This window comes from Chinchilla lanigera, unplaced genomic scaffold, assembly GCF_000276665.1.
Source record: "Chinchilla lanigera isolate Chin_1 unplaced genomic scaffold, ChiLan1.0 scaffold00041, whole genome shotgun sequence".
NCBI lineage: Eukaryota > Metazoa > Chordata > Mammalia > Rodentia > Chinchillidae > Chinchilla > Chinchilla lanigera.
In genome coordinates this window covers 3,036,773-3,053,149 of record NW_004955442.1, presented here as the reverse complement: position 1 = coordinate 3,053,149, position 16,377 = coordinate 3,036,773, and the positions used below count along the sequence as shown (strand labels likewise).

General features: G+C 42.7%; 1 protein-coding gene across 4 annotated transcripts in view; it reads left to right on the top strand.

The window, feature by feature from the left end:
- Tmc7 (transmembrane channel-like 7) overlaps positions 1 to 16,062 on the top strand; it is a gene marked incomplete at its 5' end in the record, with an annotated part of 44,486 nt that extends 28,424 nt beyond the window's left edge. The window contains 9 exon segments of one of the 4 annotated variants that reach the window (XM_013518007.1): positions 216 to 389; positions 1,601 to 1,758; positions 4,214 to 4,331; positions 4,595 to 4,692; positions 6,584 to 6,770; positions 9,565 to 9,695; positions 11,366 to 11,521; positions 12,705 to 12,783; positions 13,916 to 16,062. In XM_013518007.1, the coding sequence (XP_013373461.1) occupies positions 216 to 389; positions 1,601 to 1,758; positions 4,214 to 4,331; positions 4,595 to 4,692; positions 6,584 to 6,770; positions 9,565 to 9,695; positions 11,366 to 11,521; positions 12,705 to 12,783; positions 13,916 to 13,984 (1,170 nt within the window). 4 annotated transcript variants of the gene reach the window in all.
- Between the last annotated feature and the right edge of the window lie 315 nt (positions 16,063 to 16,377).

Sequence of the window (16,377 nt, the reverse complement as noted above, 5' to 3'; positions counted from 1 at the left end):
TAAAATTAGTTTATATATGTAAATTAATGGTTTAGTGCCTTTAGTAGATATAAAACATAAAATCTAATTGGGCTTAGTCTGGAACAGTGTCTTGGGTGATATGAGTATTTAAAGGAAGGCTTAAAGATGGATGAGGATGAGGAGGGTTGCATAGGTTTTACCCCTCAAAACTCCTTCATTCCACTGCTTACAAATGTATTTTCTTTGGACCTCAGGCAGATCTGGAAGAAGAGAGAATACGGCAGAAAATAGCACAAAGAACCTCAGAGGAGACCATACGCATTTACTCTTTGAGACTGTTTTTGAACTGCATTGTTCTGGCTGTTTTAGCTGCATGCTTTTATGCAATCTACTTAGCAACTACCTTCTCACAAGAACACATGAAAAAAGTAAGTATACTTGCCCTCTGGTTGGGCATTATGCTAAATGCATTGTAAAATAGAGATCATCATTTCTGAATGTATATTGGGGTATAAGTTTAGTGATGTGACAGAGAACTAAATATCAGAGATAATCAAATTTCTACTTTTAAGAGAAATTTTAGAAAGCTTTTGAGATACCTGTTCCTCCTGGAATATATAATAATCTAATTCAGGCTAGGTTGTCTTCATTTTTATCCCTGACTCCTCTACTTACTAGGCAGTGCCTTAGTTTATCTAAAATAGCAATGACTAAAAATCCAAGTTAATTAGTGGCTTTGTTTCATGAACTTAAATCATCAGGGCCCAGGTGTCTTGTGACTCTGGCACCTACAGGGTGTGGCTTTTTTCTTTGTGGTCCGAGATAGCTTATTACCACATCCACATTCTAATCAAAGGGAAAGATGCAGGGATTGAGGAGAACACATCTTTTCCTTTTAAAAATGTGAGCTGGAGTCTGACTTAAAACTTGTATTCATCTCCCCTTGGCTAGAATTTAGTTACATGACTGTACCTTCCTACAAGAAGGCTAAGAAATGTTTTATCCTAGCTATGTTTGTAGTTGAGTGATCACTACTTTGAAAGGAGGAGAGAAACGCTGCTACAAAGCATCACTAGTATACCCTTGAAAGAAATTTGCTAGTGTATCCTCGAAAGAAATTTGCTCATTCATACAGAATACCTGTGATTCTTTTAATGCTTTGCCTTGAGAATCCATTTTTCTTCCAGCAACATTCTAGCTATCTGTATTTGCTCACCAAGGAAGGAAATGGCTTTATGTTTAGCGGCTGTGTTGAATGACAGACGGTCCTCTTTGCCACATATGCATTGTTGAGTTCTTTTTCAGTTCAGTTTGTGGAGCAAACCTCATTGATCTCTCGTTGTGGGTATGAGAAAAATAAAGACAAGAGACAAGAGCTGGGGTCAGGTGGCGTTACCTCTTGCCTGATGAGCAAGAGGACTGCCCCAAAACAGTAGAGCATTTATTTATACCCTGGAGAGGTTGGTTAATTTTTGTCTCGCTGCCCAGCAACCAGTTACCAAGTTACAAAGCCTTGTTTACTCCGAGGGGCTTGTTTATTCTGAGGAGCTCCCCTGTTCTCAGGCTGGCTTCATCCTGCACGTGTAATTATTTTCTGGCTTCTGCTGCTCTCAACAAGTTTGTGTTGCCATTTCCCTAGGAAATTGACAAGATGGTTTTTGGAGAGAACCTGTTAATTCTGTACCTACCATCCATTGTGATCACACTGGCCAATTTTATCACCCCGATCATCTTTGCCAAGATCATCCACTATGAGGATTATTCGCCAGGCTTTGAGATCCGGCTGACAATTCTTAGGTGAGGCCTAACTGCAGATCACCACTTGCCCATGGCAGTCATTGCTAATCAGTTGTGCACATTTTCTTGCTGAGCTGAGAATCCTCCTTAACCTCTGGAGAAGGAATCAGAATTTGTGCATGCAGCGTAACCTCTTTGACTTCAGGATCTACGTGTGCGTGTTATACGCTGGTCCCTGTGTTAGCTGACGGCTGGGGTGGGCTTCTAGGAGGAGATATTTATGTGAAGATGTCAGAATCAACAGATGTAAGACAGAGTCCAGTGAGCTCATACAAGTAAAGGGGGCCAGGAGGGGGCTGTGTGGCATGTGTGCTTCTCAAATATCTGAGATTATATTTCACTGTGCTTCTCAAATACCTGAGATTGTATTTGCACTTTAGAAACAAACGAAAACCCAAAAACAATAAACTTTGTATTTCAGAAATTTTCAAACAGTACAGCTGATCTGGTGAATCTGCACATGCTCATCATTTAGTTTCAAGCACCCCCAACATTTTGCCCCCACTTTTTGACAGTAGAGATTGAATGCATGGCCTTGGCACTGAGCTGCACCCAGCTCTTTAAAAAATTTTTGAAATTTTGAAACAGGGTCTCGCTAAGTCACTAAGTTGTCCAGACTGGGCTCGAACTTGCCATCCTCCTGCCTCAAGCTCCCAGAGTGCTGGGGTCTCAGGTGTCACCACCACGTCTGGCTTGCCCATCTTTTTCATCCATTTTCTTCACTCCTGCTAGATTATTTTAAGCAAATCCCAGAGAACATGTCGTTTTGCCTGTAAACACTCCAGTCTCTTTCCAAGTGATGAGAACTTGTTCTAACATGAACATCTCACATTTCCCAAGATGAAGTCAGTCTTCCTGATAGAGTGGCAGATGGCTTGTTCAAATCACGATCATATATAAGGTCCACATGCTGAATTTGTTTGTTACAAGAGTTCCTTTTATTTATTTATTTATTTTGTCTTGTTAAAATTCTGGGTTTTTTCATTAGCGTATTATATTTATTTTATAATCTCCTATAGGCTATCCTTTTTTCAGTTTTATCGTATGCATGACTGCAGTACATAACGATCACACCCCCCGTGGGGAGTTGGCACATAGACATCACACATCTGCATTCTTTGTCATCCCCTTCCCTTCTCCTCCCTCTGCCCTCCCTTCTTTTGTTTTTCTTTCCTTTTTGTTATGCCATTGTGGAAGTAACTGGCTCCTTTGTTGTGTAGATGTCCCCTATCCCGGACTCAGTTTGTTGTCTGTTGGAGGCGTGCGTCTTCTGTACCCCCAGTTGCTGTAAGCTACTGTGCAGATTGAGTTCTTACTGGTCCCCTTCCAGTGTTTTCACTATGGAAACCTCATCAGTAGTGCTCTGTGTTCCCACCTGCTGTCTCCCACTCCGGGAGGCCCGTTATCATGGCATTAGGAGTCCCAGCTTTTTATCTTTTTTCCTTTCAAAAAAACTGTAGTAAAACATGAGACGTAACAAAAACTATGGTGAACGTTTAAACAGTGTATTACAATAAAAGACAAGCTATCGTTTGTAACTCTGTATTGCCTGTGCTGCTCTTTTGCTATTTTGTAAAAGGCTGTCTATTAATGTTTTCCTCCTTTTATTTAAAAAAAAAAAAGACGCGCTATCATTACCCGACTCACAACAGTCCGCTATGCTTCAGGCACACTTACCCCATCGCTCTTCCATTCTGGACGGCCTCATTTGTGTTCTCAGTTGTGCTGTTGTGGCTGAACTGATTTAAAATGTTCACCTTTCATGGTCACTTTCGACTTTGGGGAAGAGCCAGAAGTTGCACCAGGCCATAAATTGTGATGAACAGGGTGGGTGAGGGCACACTGAAGTTTTACAAGAAGACTGCCTTTCCACTGGATGGGACATGGCAGCAGCATTCATTGTATTTTTGGTTATGCTTTGTAAAGACATTGACGAAAGAGGGCCTCCAAAACTGCTTCAGAAAGTTGCAAGAATGATGGGATAAGTGTGTTCAAAGTGATGGGAAGGGGGATTAATGGTGATGTATTTTATAAAATTTTAAAAATGACATTCACCATACATTTTTATATATAACCTAAAAATTATTATTTTAACATTTTTTTGTTTTTGTTTTTTTGAGATAGGGTCTCACTGTGTAGTTCATACTGGCCTTGAACTCACTGTGCAGTGAACCCAGACTGGCCTTAAACTCACAGCAGTCCTCCTGCCTCAGCCTCCTAAGTGCTGGGATTAGAAGTTAATTACTACTAACCATGTTTAAGTGTGCAGTTTAGTGGCATTCAGTTCATTACCAGTGATATGCAACCATCACCACTATTCATCTCCAGGATCTTTTCACCATCCTTAAGAGAAGCTCTGTATCCATCTTTGGGTTTGCTTTGTTTTTGATGCTGGGAGGGGCCGGCATGCTCTGACAGCTTCCTCTCCTCCTCCCCTTTCCTCTCTTCCCTGAAGGTGCGTATTTATGCGGCTGGCCACCATCTGTGTGCTGGTGTTCACACTGGGTTCCAAGATCACATCCTGTGGTGACACCACATGTGAACTCTGTGGCTACAACCAGAAACTCTACCCGGTAAGCCACTGGGGAGGCATTCTGCTGGATGGAGGGGGGCATCTGGTGACAGTGTCACGGTCAGGACAGCATGGGCTTGATTCTCAGTTGCTCCTCTTCCTAGCTCCAGCCAGGAGGTGGGCCTGGGCCTGGATGCTGAAGTCTGGGCTGGAGCTCAGGAGCAGGGTCTGGAGATGGGAAGGCTGTGGAAAGGATCCGGGAGCCTGACTTCCTTTGCCCAGAAGGGAGGGTCTGTTGTTGCCTCTCACCCTCTCTGGTTTCAGTGCTGGGAGACCCAGGTTGGGCAGGAAATGTACAAGCTGATGATCTTCGACTTCATCATCATCTTGGCCGTGACACTTTTTGTGGATTTCCCTAGAAAGTAAGTAGGGAGGAGGCCGGCGGCTCCCATCATGACCACACCCCACAAAGTGCTAGGTGACTCTTCAGTCCCCAGGAAACCACTGATAACCAGGAGCCATAGATGCCCCATCTGAAGGTGGTATGAAGAGCGGAAACGGAGCTGCTTCCTGTGAAGCTTCTTGGAGACTACTTGCTGCCATCTGAACAGCCATGCCAGTGTCAGCGTGGACCACCAGGCTGCAGTGGAGGCTGCGTTTCCTGAGCTGGGTTCAGACCCCAGCACTGCTCCTGCTAGTCCTGTAACCTTAGGCAAGCTCCTTAGCTCATTCTTGTAAGACCCACCTTGCAGCTTTGTGAGAATTAAATGAGATACCGCAGATAAAAGTGCTGAGCTCACTACATGGCAGACAGCTCAACAACACGTTAATGGTGCCCGTCATGATTGTCATGACTGTGTTGTTGTTTTGATTATTCTCTCACTGTTGTCTTAACTTTTTACCCACACATGCAGGTAATCCAGGCATGAGCCTGGATTCAACATTATTAATGTTAAAAACAAACATCAAAAAAGAAACATAAAAATCAGACCCACATGTGTAAATATCACATTGTTCCTCTGGTGTGAGAAACTGAAAGTGTAAATAAGGACCAAAATATGTACTAGGTAGGTATGGTGAAATAGGAATAAAATGGTTTTTTTGTATGTTATTAAAAAAAACGTACAAACTAAAATAAATGAATAAAGAAATATGAAAAAAGAAACTTAAAAACACACATATATGAATAGGTACTATTTAAAATTTTTAAATATACAGAATTTAAACAAATATAGAAGTCTGGAGAATGGTGGGAGTCCCTTTGTTACCATACCCCTGACCAGCCAGTCCCATGCCATTCCTCACAGCTGAGCACTGCTGACACTTTGGGAGAGCTCATGCAGTCTTTAAATACTGTATGAAGACATGAGCTATGTATGGTGGTGCACTTCTGTAACCCCAGCACTCTGGGAGGCTACGGTGGGAGGATTACAAGTTCGAACCCGACCGATGTAACTTAGTGAAACTATTTTAAAATGAAAAGTAGAAAAGGGCTGGGAATGTAGCTCATTGAGAAGGCCCTGGGTTGAATCCCCAGTACTTCAAAACAAAAAGTATTTTTCACACACATCTACACAAGTACACATGTAGGTAGACACACTGTCTTGTTGGAAATGTTCTTTGGCTTCAGTGGGATCATAGTACAGCCACATGGGTCTGTAGCTTGGTTCCCAGCCTGCCACCCACCCCTCTTAAGAATAAAATATCATGAACAGCTTTCCATGGCACATGGGGTTTCTTCATCCATCTTATAACAGTTTCTTGTACCCATGGCTTTTATTTATCCATCCAGCCTCAACTGATGGCATTTAGGTTGTTTCCAGTATTGTTGCTAATGCACGGCAATGCTGCGGTGAATAGCTATATAGTGTATATTTCTCTTGGGCTCCTGGCCCTGGGATTTCTGTAGGAAGCTTCTAGAATACTGAGAAGTGGCACTGGTAGGTGCTAAGGTCCCCACGAACTATATTCTGTGGTTGCATGGTACTTTTTGTGCTGGGTGGCAAGCCAGTATACAGAGGCCTCTGGCATCATTTATGCTCATCACAACTTGGTGCAGGATATATAATAATCCCCCATTTCCCAGATGATAACAATGAGGCTGAAAAAAAATCAAAGAACTTGTAGACTGGGATGTTAAATTGTGGATCTAAGGCTCCAATCCTGGTCATAATGATTCCAGAGTCCACTATATTCTTACAAGACTATAAACAGGACTAACCAGTTTCCCTGGAAATGGCCTATTTGGTGGTGAGGCTCTCTAGCCTGGGCAGACACCTGTACCCAGGTGAGAATGGGCTGGTTTATTTTTAGGCTCCTGGTGACCTACTGCTCTTCCTGGAAGCTGATCCAGTGCTGGGGACAGCAGGAGTTCGCCATCCCAGATAACGTCCTGGGGATTGTGTATGGGCAAACCATTTGCTGGATTGGAGCCTTTTTCTCACCCCTTCTACCTGCAATTGCGACCATGAAATTCATTATCATCTTTTACGTGAAAGAGGTAAGAAGCGGTGAGAGTGGGGGTGCACACTCTGGACCATCCTTGATCTGTAAGGCATTCATGTGTTGGAGCCCCTTCCACCTCCATGAGGCTCATCAAAATGATGTTCCTCATTTAATGTATATTCATTCTGGAAAAAAGTGCAATGGATTGTCACTGGGTTTGGGGTATTTTTTTCTTTTTTTGTACTAGAGATTGAATCTAAGGTTTTTACACTTTTTTTTTTTTTTGGTCTTTTTGAGACAGGGTCTCGCTATGCAGTTCAGGCTGACCTTGAGCTCACTTTGTAGCCCAGGCTGGCCACGAACTCTCAATGATCCTCCTCCCTCAGCCTCCAGAGTGCTGGGATTATAGGCGTGCGCCACCACCCCTAGCTGAGTCCTTATTTCATTATAAAATTTTTATGATTTTGAGATAGGGACTCATTTAAGTCACTAAATTATCCAGACAGGGCTTAAACGTCCCTTAATTTTTAAGGGTATTGTTAAGAAGTATTTTGCTCCTGTGACTTAAGTCTCAGTTTAATTATCAGTGGTACATTTTAGTGATATTTTGCTTCTTTCTTCCTGTTTCCTGTCTCCCTTCCTTCCTTCCTTCCCTCCCTCCCTTCCTGTTCTTTTTGTGTGGTACTGGGGATTAAATCCAGGGGTTATGCAAAGTAGGCAAGTGCTCCACCACCAACCCCCAGCCCTTTTTATTTTTTATTTTAAAATAGGGTCTCACTATATATCTCAAACTGGGCTTGAACTAATGCTCTTGTCTCACGCTGCTAAGTAGCTGGAACTCTAGGTGTGTGCTACTGTACATGGCAAAACATGTATTAATTTCTATTATGTAACTTATCTTTTGGATTTTGGAGCCACTGTGGTTATTTTTGGGTCTCAGTAATTTGTCTGTGGAGCCAGCCCCTTGAACAGCCTAGGCGCTGTGCCAGAACTAAATACTGCATGGGAGAAGTACATCCACAGGTTATGGGCTTATCTGGACTTACTTGTTTTCTTTGTTATAGAGCCAATGTATGCTCATCGTTAAGCATTTAATAATACAGACACACTTACGGTAATGTCCATCCCTTCTTCCAGAGGTAGCCTGTGGTAATAAGCCTGTATCAGTTAGTATTTACTAGAGAAACAGATATAACACAAGATACCCAAATGTATAAGAAGTTACAAGATTGGCTTCCAGTTGCCACCCGGAGTCGGATGAGGAAGCATGCAGAGGGTGTCTGCACACTGGAGATGGAAGGTTTCAGTCTAAGGTCTGGAGCTCACCGCAGTGTCCCGTGCACGTCCGTATCAGGAGGCCGATGGGTCTGCGATGGAAGATGAAGAATCTGTGCTGGAAGCCAAGAGATGACGTCCAAGGTGAAGGTGAAGACTGGAGCTCCTCCGAAAAAGCAGAAGCAGATTCGTCCTTCATTTCCCCTTTATACCATCCAGGTGACAAGCTGCCGTAGGGTGTGGAATTGCTGAGCCAATTTAGTTAAACTTCTCTTACTCAAGTTGACACCATCAGTCAACCATGACAAAGCCCAACGTTTTTTATTATGCCAAGCCTTGAGGATTCAAAATTGGAAATGATAGTGTTAAAAATAATAATAGCAGCAGATAATAATAATAATACTATATACCCTGCTCTGTATGGATTATCATGTAGTGCTTACACCCAGCCTAGGAATAGGCACCACATTTTATAAAGGAGAAAGTTGAAGTTCAGAGATGGTCAGTAACTGCTCCAGACCACACAGCCTGTAGGGACCTCAGAGTTGAACTCAGGTTTATCTCACTCCAAAGCCTTACCTCTTCACTTGATAAGCAGGGCCTTGACTTGGGCAAAACTTTCTACCTGGATGTTTTGGCCTTTGAATGTTCTTACGGCTTCACTTGGAAACTTCAGTTGGCTGAATCATCAAAGGAGAGATTGATGTGAGACAGCTCATAAGGAACCTCATTTTTTCCTTTCCAAATCATATCAGCAGCCAATGGGAAAGGCAGTGTAAATGATGAAATGGCTGGTGGGCCCCGGCCTCCCTTGGACACTCACACCCACCTGCTTGGCAAGGCACCAAGTGCCCTCTGGCTCTCAGTGTCCAGCGCACAAGTTGTTCTGGCTTCTGTGGGATTCAGAAGGGCCTGATGCCCAGCCAGTAATGCAGCTTTTTAAAATACTGAGAAATTTTATGGCTGTTACTTTCCCTTCTCCCCCTCCCCGCTTGATATTTCCTTTGTCTCTTTTCCCCTGGATGGAAATATTTGTTTTTAATAGATAGAAAATAATGTGTGCTTGTAAAAATCCAAGCAAGATACCTTTTAATTTGGTATATGTTGTCATAGAACCATTTATATACATTTAAAGTGCTATAAAGAACAATCCTTAAAAAATCCAAATGAGTTCATAGAGTTCTGAAATCTGCCACTTTTATTTCACAATGCTATGTGGGTAAGTAATGCTGTCTTGTCCTTTTTTAAGGGATGTTTGGTATTCCATTGTGTGGGTGGCCTTTAACCTTTAAGGAGCCCCCACTGGTCGTTACTTAGATTGCTTTGAGTTATTGCCAATAAACAACGACTACAACAGCAGATACCCACTTGCATGTATCTTCGTCCATTTTTCTTATTATTTCACCAGTGTAAATTTCTGGAGTCTGGATTACATATTCCTCATTTTGATCTATATTCTAGACTACACTCTAGAAAGGTGAGACCAGTTGATATTCCCATTGTAACGCACACTTACGCTTATTTACCCTCCTGAAAGCTCATTGTTCTTAACCTTTTTCTTCTTTTCTCCTCAGTTGAGTCTTCTTTATACCTGCAGACCTTCCCCAAGGCAGTTCAGAGCATCCAATTCTAATTTCTTCTTCCTGCTGGTGTTGTTGATTGGGCTGTGCTTGGCAATTATTCCTCTGACCATCAGCATGTCCAGGTAAATAGGACTTGTGTTTTCTAGAACGTCGTCCTGCTTTGTGACATGTTCCTCTTTTGTGTAAAGGGCCTGCTACATTCTTCTTTCACTCTTCTCACAGTGCTGCACCACAGAGGGCACGGAGTCCCTCTTGACTTAGCCAGGCCCACCTTTGCCCAGTGTTTCCTTCTGGAAGCTGGAGTGTCTTGGTCCACTTTTGGAATTTGGAACTGCAGGATGTTCGTGGTCTTTGTGGGGGCCAGAAGGGCCTTTCCCACCTCATTCCCTTTTCTGAGGACCATTCGTTCTATCTCCTTTTGGGTTATTTTTATCAAAATAATATATGGTCATGGTAGACGACAGACTGAAGGGAAAAGCAGAAGGGGCAGATATTCCCCTCACTCTGGTCAGGTTTGATTGAGGAACATTTACTGAGTACCTTGTATGTGCCAGGCACTGTGCTAGGTGCTAGGGACATGAAGACAATGAAGACACGCCACAAGGACAGTCTCACCTCCTCATGTCTGTGTGTCTCCTTTCTGTCTCTGTCACAGTGGTTCTCGAATATCCCATCACATGGACCCTAAGTTGTTCATTCATTTCCTTAAACTTAGGAAGGCCTTTTCAAGTCTTCACTTTGTTTTTCCATTGTAATTTATTTTATTTTCTCTGCTATTTTATTTAGAAAAAATTTAAATGTATGAAAAAGTTGAAAGAAATAACAAACGCATGTGCTCTTCAAGTGGATGTTGCAGTTGTTAACATTTAGCAGTACTTTCTTTTTTGTGTGCTTGGTAATGAACCATTTGATTTTGTGTTTTTTTGTGGGGGTTTTGTGTGTATTTTTTTTGTGTGTGTGGTACTGGGAACTGAATCCAGGGCCTTGAGCATGTTAGGTAAGTGCTCCACCACTGAGCTGCATCCCTGCTCTGCATCATGTCAAATTAAGTTATAGGCACCATGTTTACCTCTGAATACTTCAGCAGGCAGCTCCCAAGAGGACCCTCTTTTATACACTGCCACAATAACATCACAACCAAGACACTTAATACTAATACCATAATCCTGCCATTTTGATTTTTCCAACTGTCCCCAATTAATCTTTTCTAGCTTTATTTTAATTAATGTTTGTTTAGTTTACTTGTTGTCTTTTTGAGAGAGGGTTTCACTATGTAGTTCACACTGGCCTAGAACTCACCTCGTAGCCCAAGCTGGCCTCAGAACTTGTGGAGCTCTTCCTACCTCAGCCTCCTGAGTGCTGGGATTACAGGCATTTGCCTCCACACCTGGCTCTAGCCTTATTTTAAATATAAAGGTCTTTGAACTTTCAGCCACTATGTCTCCTTAGTCTCTTTTAGTCTTTGGTCCTCTGAAGAATCCAAGCCATTTTTTCCTCACTTTTGAGTTCAGAAATTGGAGAGTAGAATCCCCACATTCTGGTCTTGTCTAATTTTTCTGACAGTCTCGTTTAACTTGATCTTCTCTCCTAAATGTCCTATAAACTGGAAGTGAGGCCTAGAGACTTGATGAAATATTAGGGTAAGCATTTTGGACCAGAATATCCCAGAAGGCCTAGGAGTCAGGTAGTTCCCCACAGGCCACTGCTAACAATATGTTCTCAGTGTGCAGAGGTGGGACCCTCAGCCTGTGCTGCATGCTGGCTCTGATCCTCTTGATCCCTGTCCTGGCAGCATCCCTTCCTCGAAAGCCTGTGGGCCATTCACTAGCTATAACACCACCTGGGATGTCATCCCCATGACTGTGACCACCTTCCCCAGCTCGCTGCAGGCTGTGATTCATGGCATCACCTCAGAAGCCTTTGCTGTGCCCTTCTTCATGATCATCTGGTAAGTAAGATATCCAAGAACCATCTGGACCCGAGTGAGTAATTCCCACTGAGGCAAATGGAGTGTATTAGTAAACTTTCTGTCACTGTGACAAAATATCTGAGATAATCACCTTAAAAAGAGGAAAGGTTTATTTGGTTCACAGTTTCAGAAGTTTAGTCCATGGTTGCTTGGCCCTGTGCCAGCATAAAACATGATAGTAAGTAAATGTGGTGGACATCCCTTCTCCTTGTAATAACCGGGAAGTGAAAAAGAGAGGAAGGGGGCCAGAGTCCCAATATCCCTTTCAACAGCACCCCCCCAATGACATAACTTCCTCCCACTAGATCCCATTTCTTAAAGGTTCCATCACCTCCTAAAAGTGCCATGGGCTGGGAACCAAGTCTTCAATACATGAGCCTTTTGGGGGATTCCAGATCCAAAATATAACAGGGTCACCTGCTAAATTTGGCAAGTGACTGAGCTGCTCTGAACCTCATTGATTTTGGGCTCCTTGGAAGTCATCACCTGTGGGTGGTTTGCAGGGACATTCAGGAGGGTGTTGTTGAGATCAAACATCGCAGGATTTCTTAATTACTTGACTTGTGCTTTATCGGTCCTATCTGGGCCATTAGATAGGAAACTGCTTTCTTTTCTTTAAATGAGGTTATCTGCTGTTTTCCTGGGGGCTTGCCTCCCACTTCATGGGCCCTGTCTCTGAAGATAACTCCACACATCCCATTTGAGATCTGGAGCTGCAGAGAAGATGGGAGCCAATTGTTGACTGCTTTTAATCAAAACTGTATTATCCCAGCCTTGCTCTCACTGGGACTTACTATATTCCAGTTCACAAATAGTGACTACAAGCTGAGGCCAGAGAGGCAGCTCAGTGATTACCCACAGCCAGTTAATGACACATAGCTGACTTTGTGGACCATCCTTTTCTTTCTCTCTTCCTGTTGTTCCACATGTGCTTGAGAGACACCAACAACCTTCACAGGAACTTTAAAAGCGGGGATAAACAGACTCTACTGCTACTGCCTAATGAACACTCCACTGGCTGGTTCTCACCCCTTCTACTTGGAGGAAATGAGGTCTTCCTTTTTCCCCTCCAATAAAAGAAAATCTGTTCTGGACATGTGCTGGGTTGCTTTTCTAGTGGCCCTCAGATGAGCCCTCCTGACCTGTCCGTCTTGTCTCGCAGCCTCGTCATGTTCTACTTCATCGCCCTGGCTGGAGCACACAAGCGGGTGGTCCTCCAGCTCCGAGAGCAGCTGTCTCTGGTAAGGAGGCACAGGCCACACAGGATCATGGCTGGTGACAGTAAGTCAGAACACTGTACAGAGAGGGACACTTTTTCCGGGGAGCGGGGAGTAGAATTACTGTGGCCTCTACTCACTACCACTTCCCCAAACCATGCCTTCAGGTCCTGGCTGCTCCAGCTTCATTCGTTCGGCTCATCCATTTCTTCACCAAGAGACAAACCTGCTAAATACTTAAATAAGATAAATTCTGATAACTGTAGCTTCTATGAAGATAATAAAGTATTAGAGGGACGAGTGGGCCATCACTGCTTTTGCTGGTGGGTGAGGAAGGCCTGTTTAAGGAGGTGACACTGGAGCTGAGACTTGAACACAGGAGGGACTCCAGTGAGGGTGGAGCGTAAGATAGGATGAGGGAATGAGGACAAGCCTAAGGGGTTGGCTTCGCTGGAGGGCTGTGAATTGGGGTCAGGGGCAAGACGATACTGTGACATTGATGAGGGCCATAGTGTAGTCTGGCGGATCTGGTAGAAGTTTGGGTTTTGTTCTGAGTGTGATGGCAAACCACTGGAGTGTGTTAAGTAGACAGTATACAAACACTTCTGTTTGTGAACAGTAACTGAATTTGCAACCAGAAGTGTTCTGCCAAATTTTGGTTCCGTTTGCAAACTCCACATTGGGTAATATGACCACGGCCACCTTTCCCACATGAATACGAATGCAGCCATCTTCTCCAGAATCATGGAACAAATTAAGTTCATGAACTGAGGTACCACTGTATATGTTATGTATGTATGTATATGTAATTATTTATTTACGTTTCTTGGGTTTTTTTGGTTGTTTTTTATTTTTCAAGATAGGGTCTTGCTATGTAGTTTAGGCTGGTCTTGAACTTACTATATATGGCCCAGGCTGGCCTAGAACTTAGAGGGACCCTCCTGCCTCAGTTTCCTGAGTGCTGGAATTACAGGAATGCGTATTTTTAAAAGATCACAGGCTGCTACTGTAGACAGACCCAAGTAAGAGAGACCCATTGCAATAGTCCGGTGGTTGGCCTGCTTAGCCCTGAGAATAAGAGGTAATTCATTAGATAGAAATTATGCTGTTTATGTCCAAATATATGACATGACCTTTGAACTCATTTCTCTTTTAGGAAAGTCGTGATAAGCGCTATCTAATCCAGAAACTAACAGAAGCCCAACAGGATCTGAGGGGCCAATAGGTCGGGCATGAAGATGCTACTGTGTCTGCTTCTCAGTTGGCCTCCTGACTGCTGAGCACTCCAAAGTCTACCTGGGTTCTGAGGCGAAATTTTACAATATATTTTTCTGGAGTTTTAAAGAGATCAGCTCCCTGTGCACAGCTGTGGTGGCTGTGTTTGCATAGCCCAGCCCCTAGGGAAGGCTTTTAGTGACTTGGAAGTGCAGGTTGAAACCTAGGTCTTTACCTGTACGCTGGTAACTCAGTGATGACTCCACCGAAATAGTAACTCGTCTAGCTGTTCGGGGTTTTACAACAAAAATCAAGGGGAGACTTTTATATTTTTTAAAAGCTTGTTTTATGTTGTCTTTCAAAGTTAACCCAAGGTCATCTGTTCCCGAAACTGCGTTCTTTTTTTTGAACCTGGCTCTAGGAGTTTAGTCTGAGGAGTTTTCCTTAAAAGCTGTGGTCCTCCTGAATGATTCCAGTGACTTAAAATGAAAACTGACTTTTTTAAATGAAGAGAATCCTTGAATCATAATGCCTGGAACAGGTGGTAAGGACAAAAAGCAGACTGTCATGTAATTTTGGTTACATGGTGGTAGTAAGGGAGAAAAATCAGTCCCTGCCGTGTGAATAAGCAGTCCCTCAACATCCTGAGCAACCTTCACAAAGAGGACTGTGGCATATTGGCTGCCTTGACTTCTCAGCTTTCTAGGCATTTTGCTGTAACCTTATTTATTACTCAGGGGAAAGCTGCCGTAGTTACCCATAAGCCTTCAGTTTCTGTCTGGTCTACAGTTCTGAGACTTGGCAGAAGCCCTGTATGGTTGGAATTAGGAGGCAGACAAAGTTTGTCTCTCAGTCTTCCCAAGTGCTGGTTCCCATCCTTCACTAAGGTGTCCATTTCTGAAGGACGCACACATAGCATTTCAGAGCCAGGCCGCAGGGGTGGTTTAGTATTAGAGCTATGGCTTATGTGCGTAAGTGTTTTGTGGTATGGGTTACAGCTCAGCCTTTTCATTATACCAGCCTGTGACATATACTGGGTGCTGGTTTCTTAAATGCACATTTCCACATTTTAAAGGCTGCCATTTGTTTCCCTGTGCTTAAAATTTTAAGAGCACATGACTTTATTATGCAAAACATTACAAAAGCACAGTATCTAAGATTTCCGTTACAGTAAAAAATGCAATAAATACCTCATCATACGTGTACCTAAATTTGACACCCTGAAGCCTTTAATTGAAGCCTAAGTTATTATTTAATGCAATCCATTTTCATTTAATGCATAATATTTTCAAAATCATTGTCAAAGTATTCTGTCAAGTTTCCTTCCATTGTTTTTCTTCCCTTTCGCTGGCTCCAGCCCTTTTGTGGAGTTTAAAGCTTTTAGAGAGCTACTGTTGAGAATAATTCCCACCCACCTCTAGACTGCCCCATTACTCTAAGATGATTTGCTCCTTGCTCTGGGAGGCAAAGAAAGTGGTCATAGCTGACGCATTTCTGGATTCATGGTCCTTTGTCACAACCATGTGTGTGCTGTGCTGCTGGGGATGGAACCCAGGTCCTCAGCATGTGCTTCTGTACCGCTGGCCACTCCCTGACCTCAACACAACCACTTTCTGGCTCTGGTAGAAAGTACCATTAACATGGGGTATATCTGTACCTGCGAGACTGATGTTCTTCTCAGTCTCTCCCTGTCTCATTAAGGTTTATGAGTTTCTAAACCATTTAATAATTGGTATAAATTTTGAGCAATCCAAAGTCCATTCCATCCTCACTTAAAAAACAAATTTTGGCATTTCTGTCCAACACCTTTGTAATGTACTTGCCTTCAGCATGCTCCTGAGGACAGGGCAGGTTTCTATTTGTGTGTGTGTATTGTATAAAATAAAAATATATTGCCCTGTTTTCTTTTCATTTTTAAATTGATAGTGAAATATGCTAATAGCATATTAGTTTTACTTAAGTGCTGCTAACTTGAATACCTCTTACTTGAATTTTTTATGTTTTGATAACTAATAACTTCAGGTGATATCTGTGTAATTTTTAAAGTGAAGCTGTTTAACATGTGCATTAAAACTACTGATCAAATAACGTCTGCTGGTTTTAAAATGTGATTGTGTATAGTTGAACCCACACATGTGTCTTGTCTGCAATCAAGTGATCATGGAAACCTGTAATCGTTTGTAAAGTTGTTTTTTACCTTTTCCTAAAATTAGAGAAATGCACAAGCATTTAATGTAGTCATCAGATGAGGACTTTTAAAACTCCTTGGCTCTACTGAAGTTAGGGCAGGTGCACTTCTGGGCTTTAAACTTAAAAAATACAGTTATTTCAAGAATTCCTCATCTGACTCAGAGAAAGCCACAGCTAATATTTATTTTATTCTTCCAGAAAGCTTTAATACAT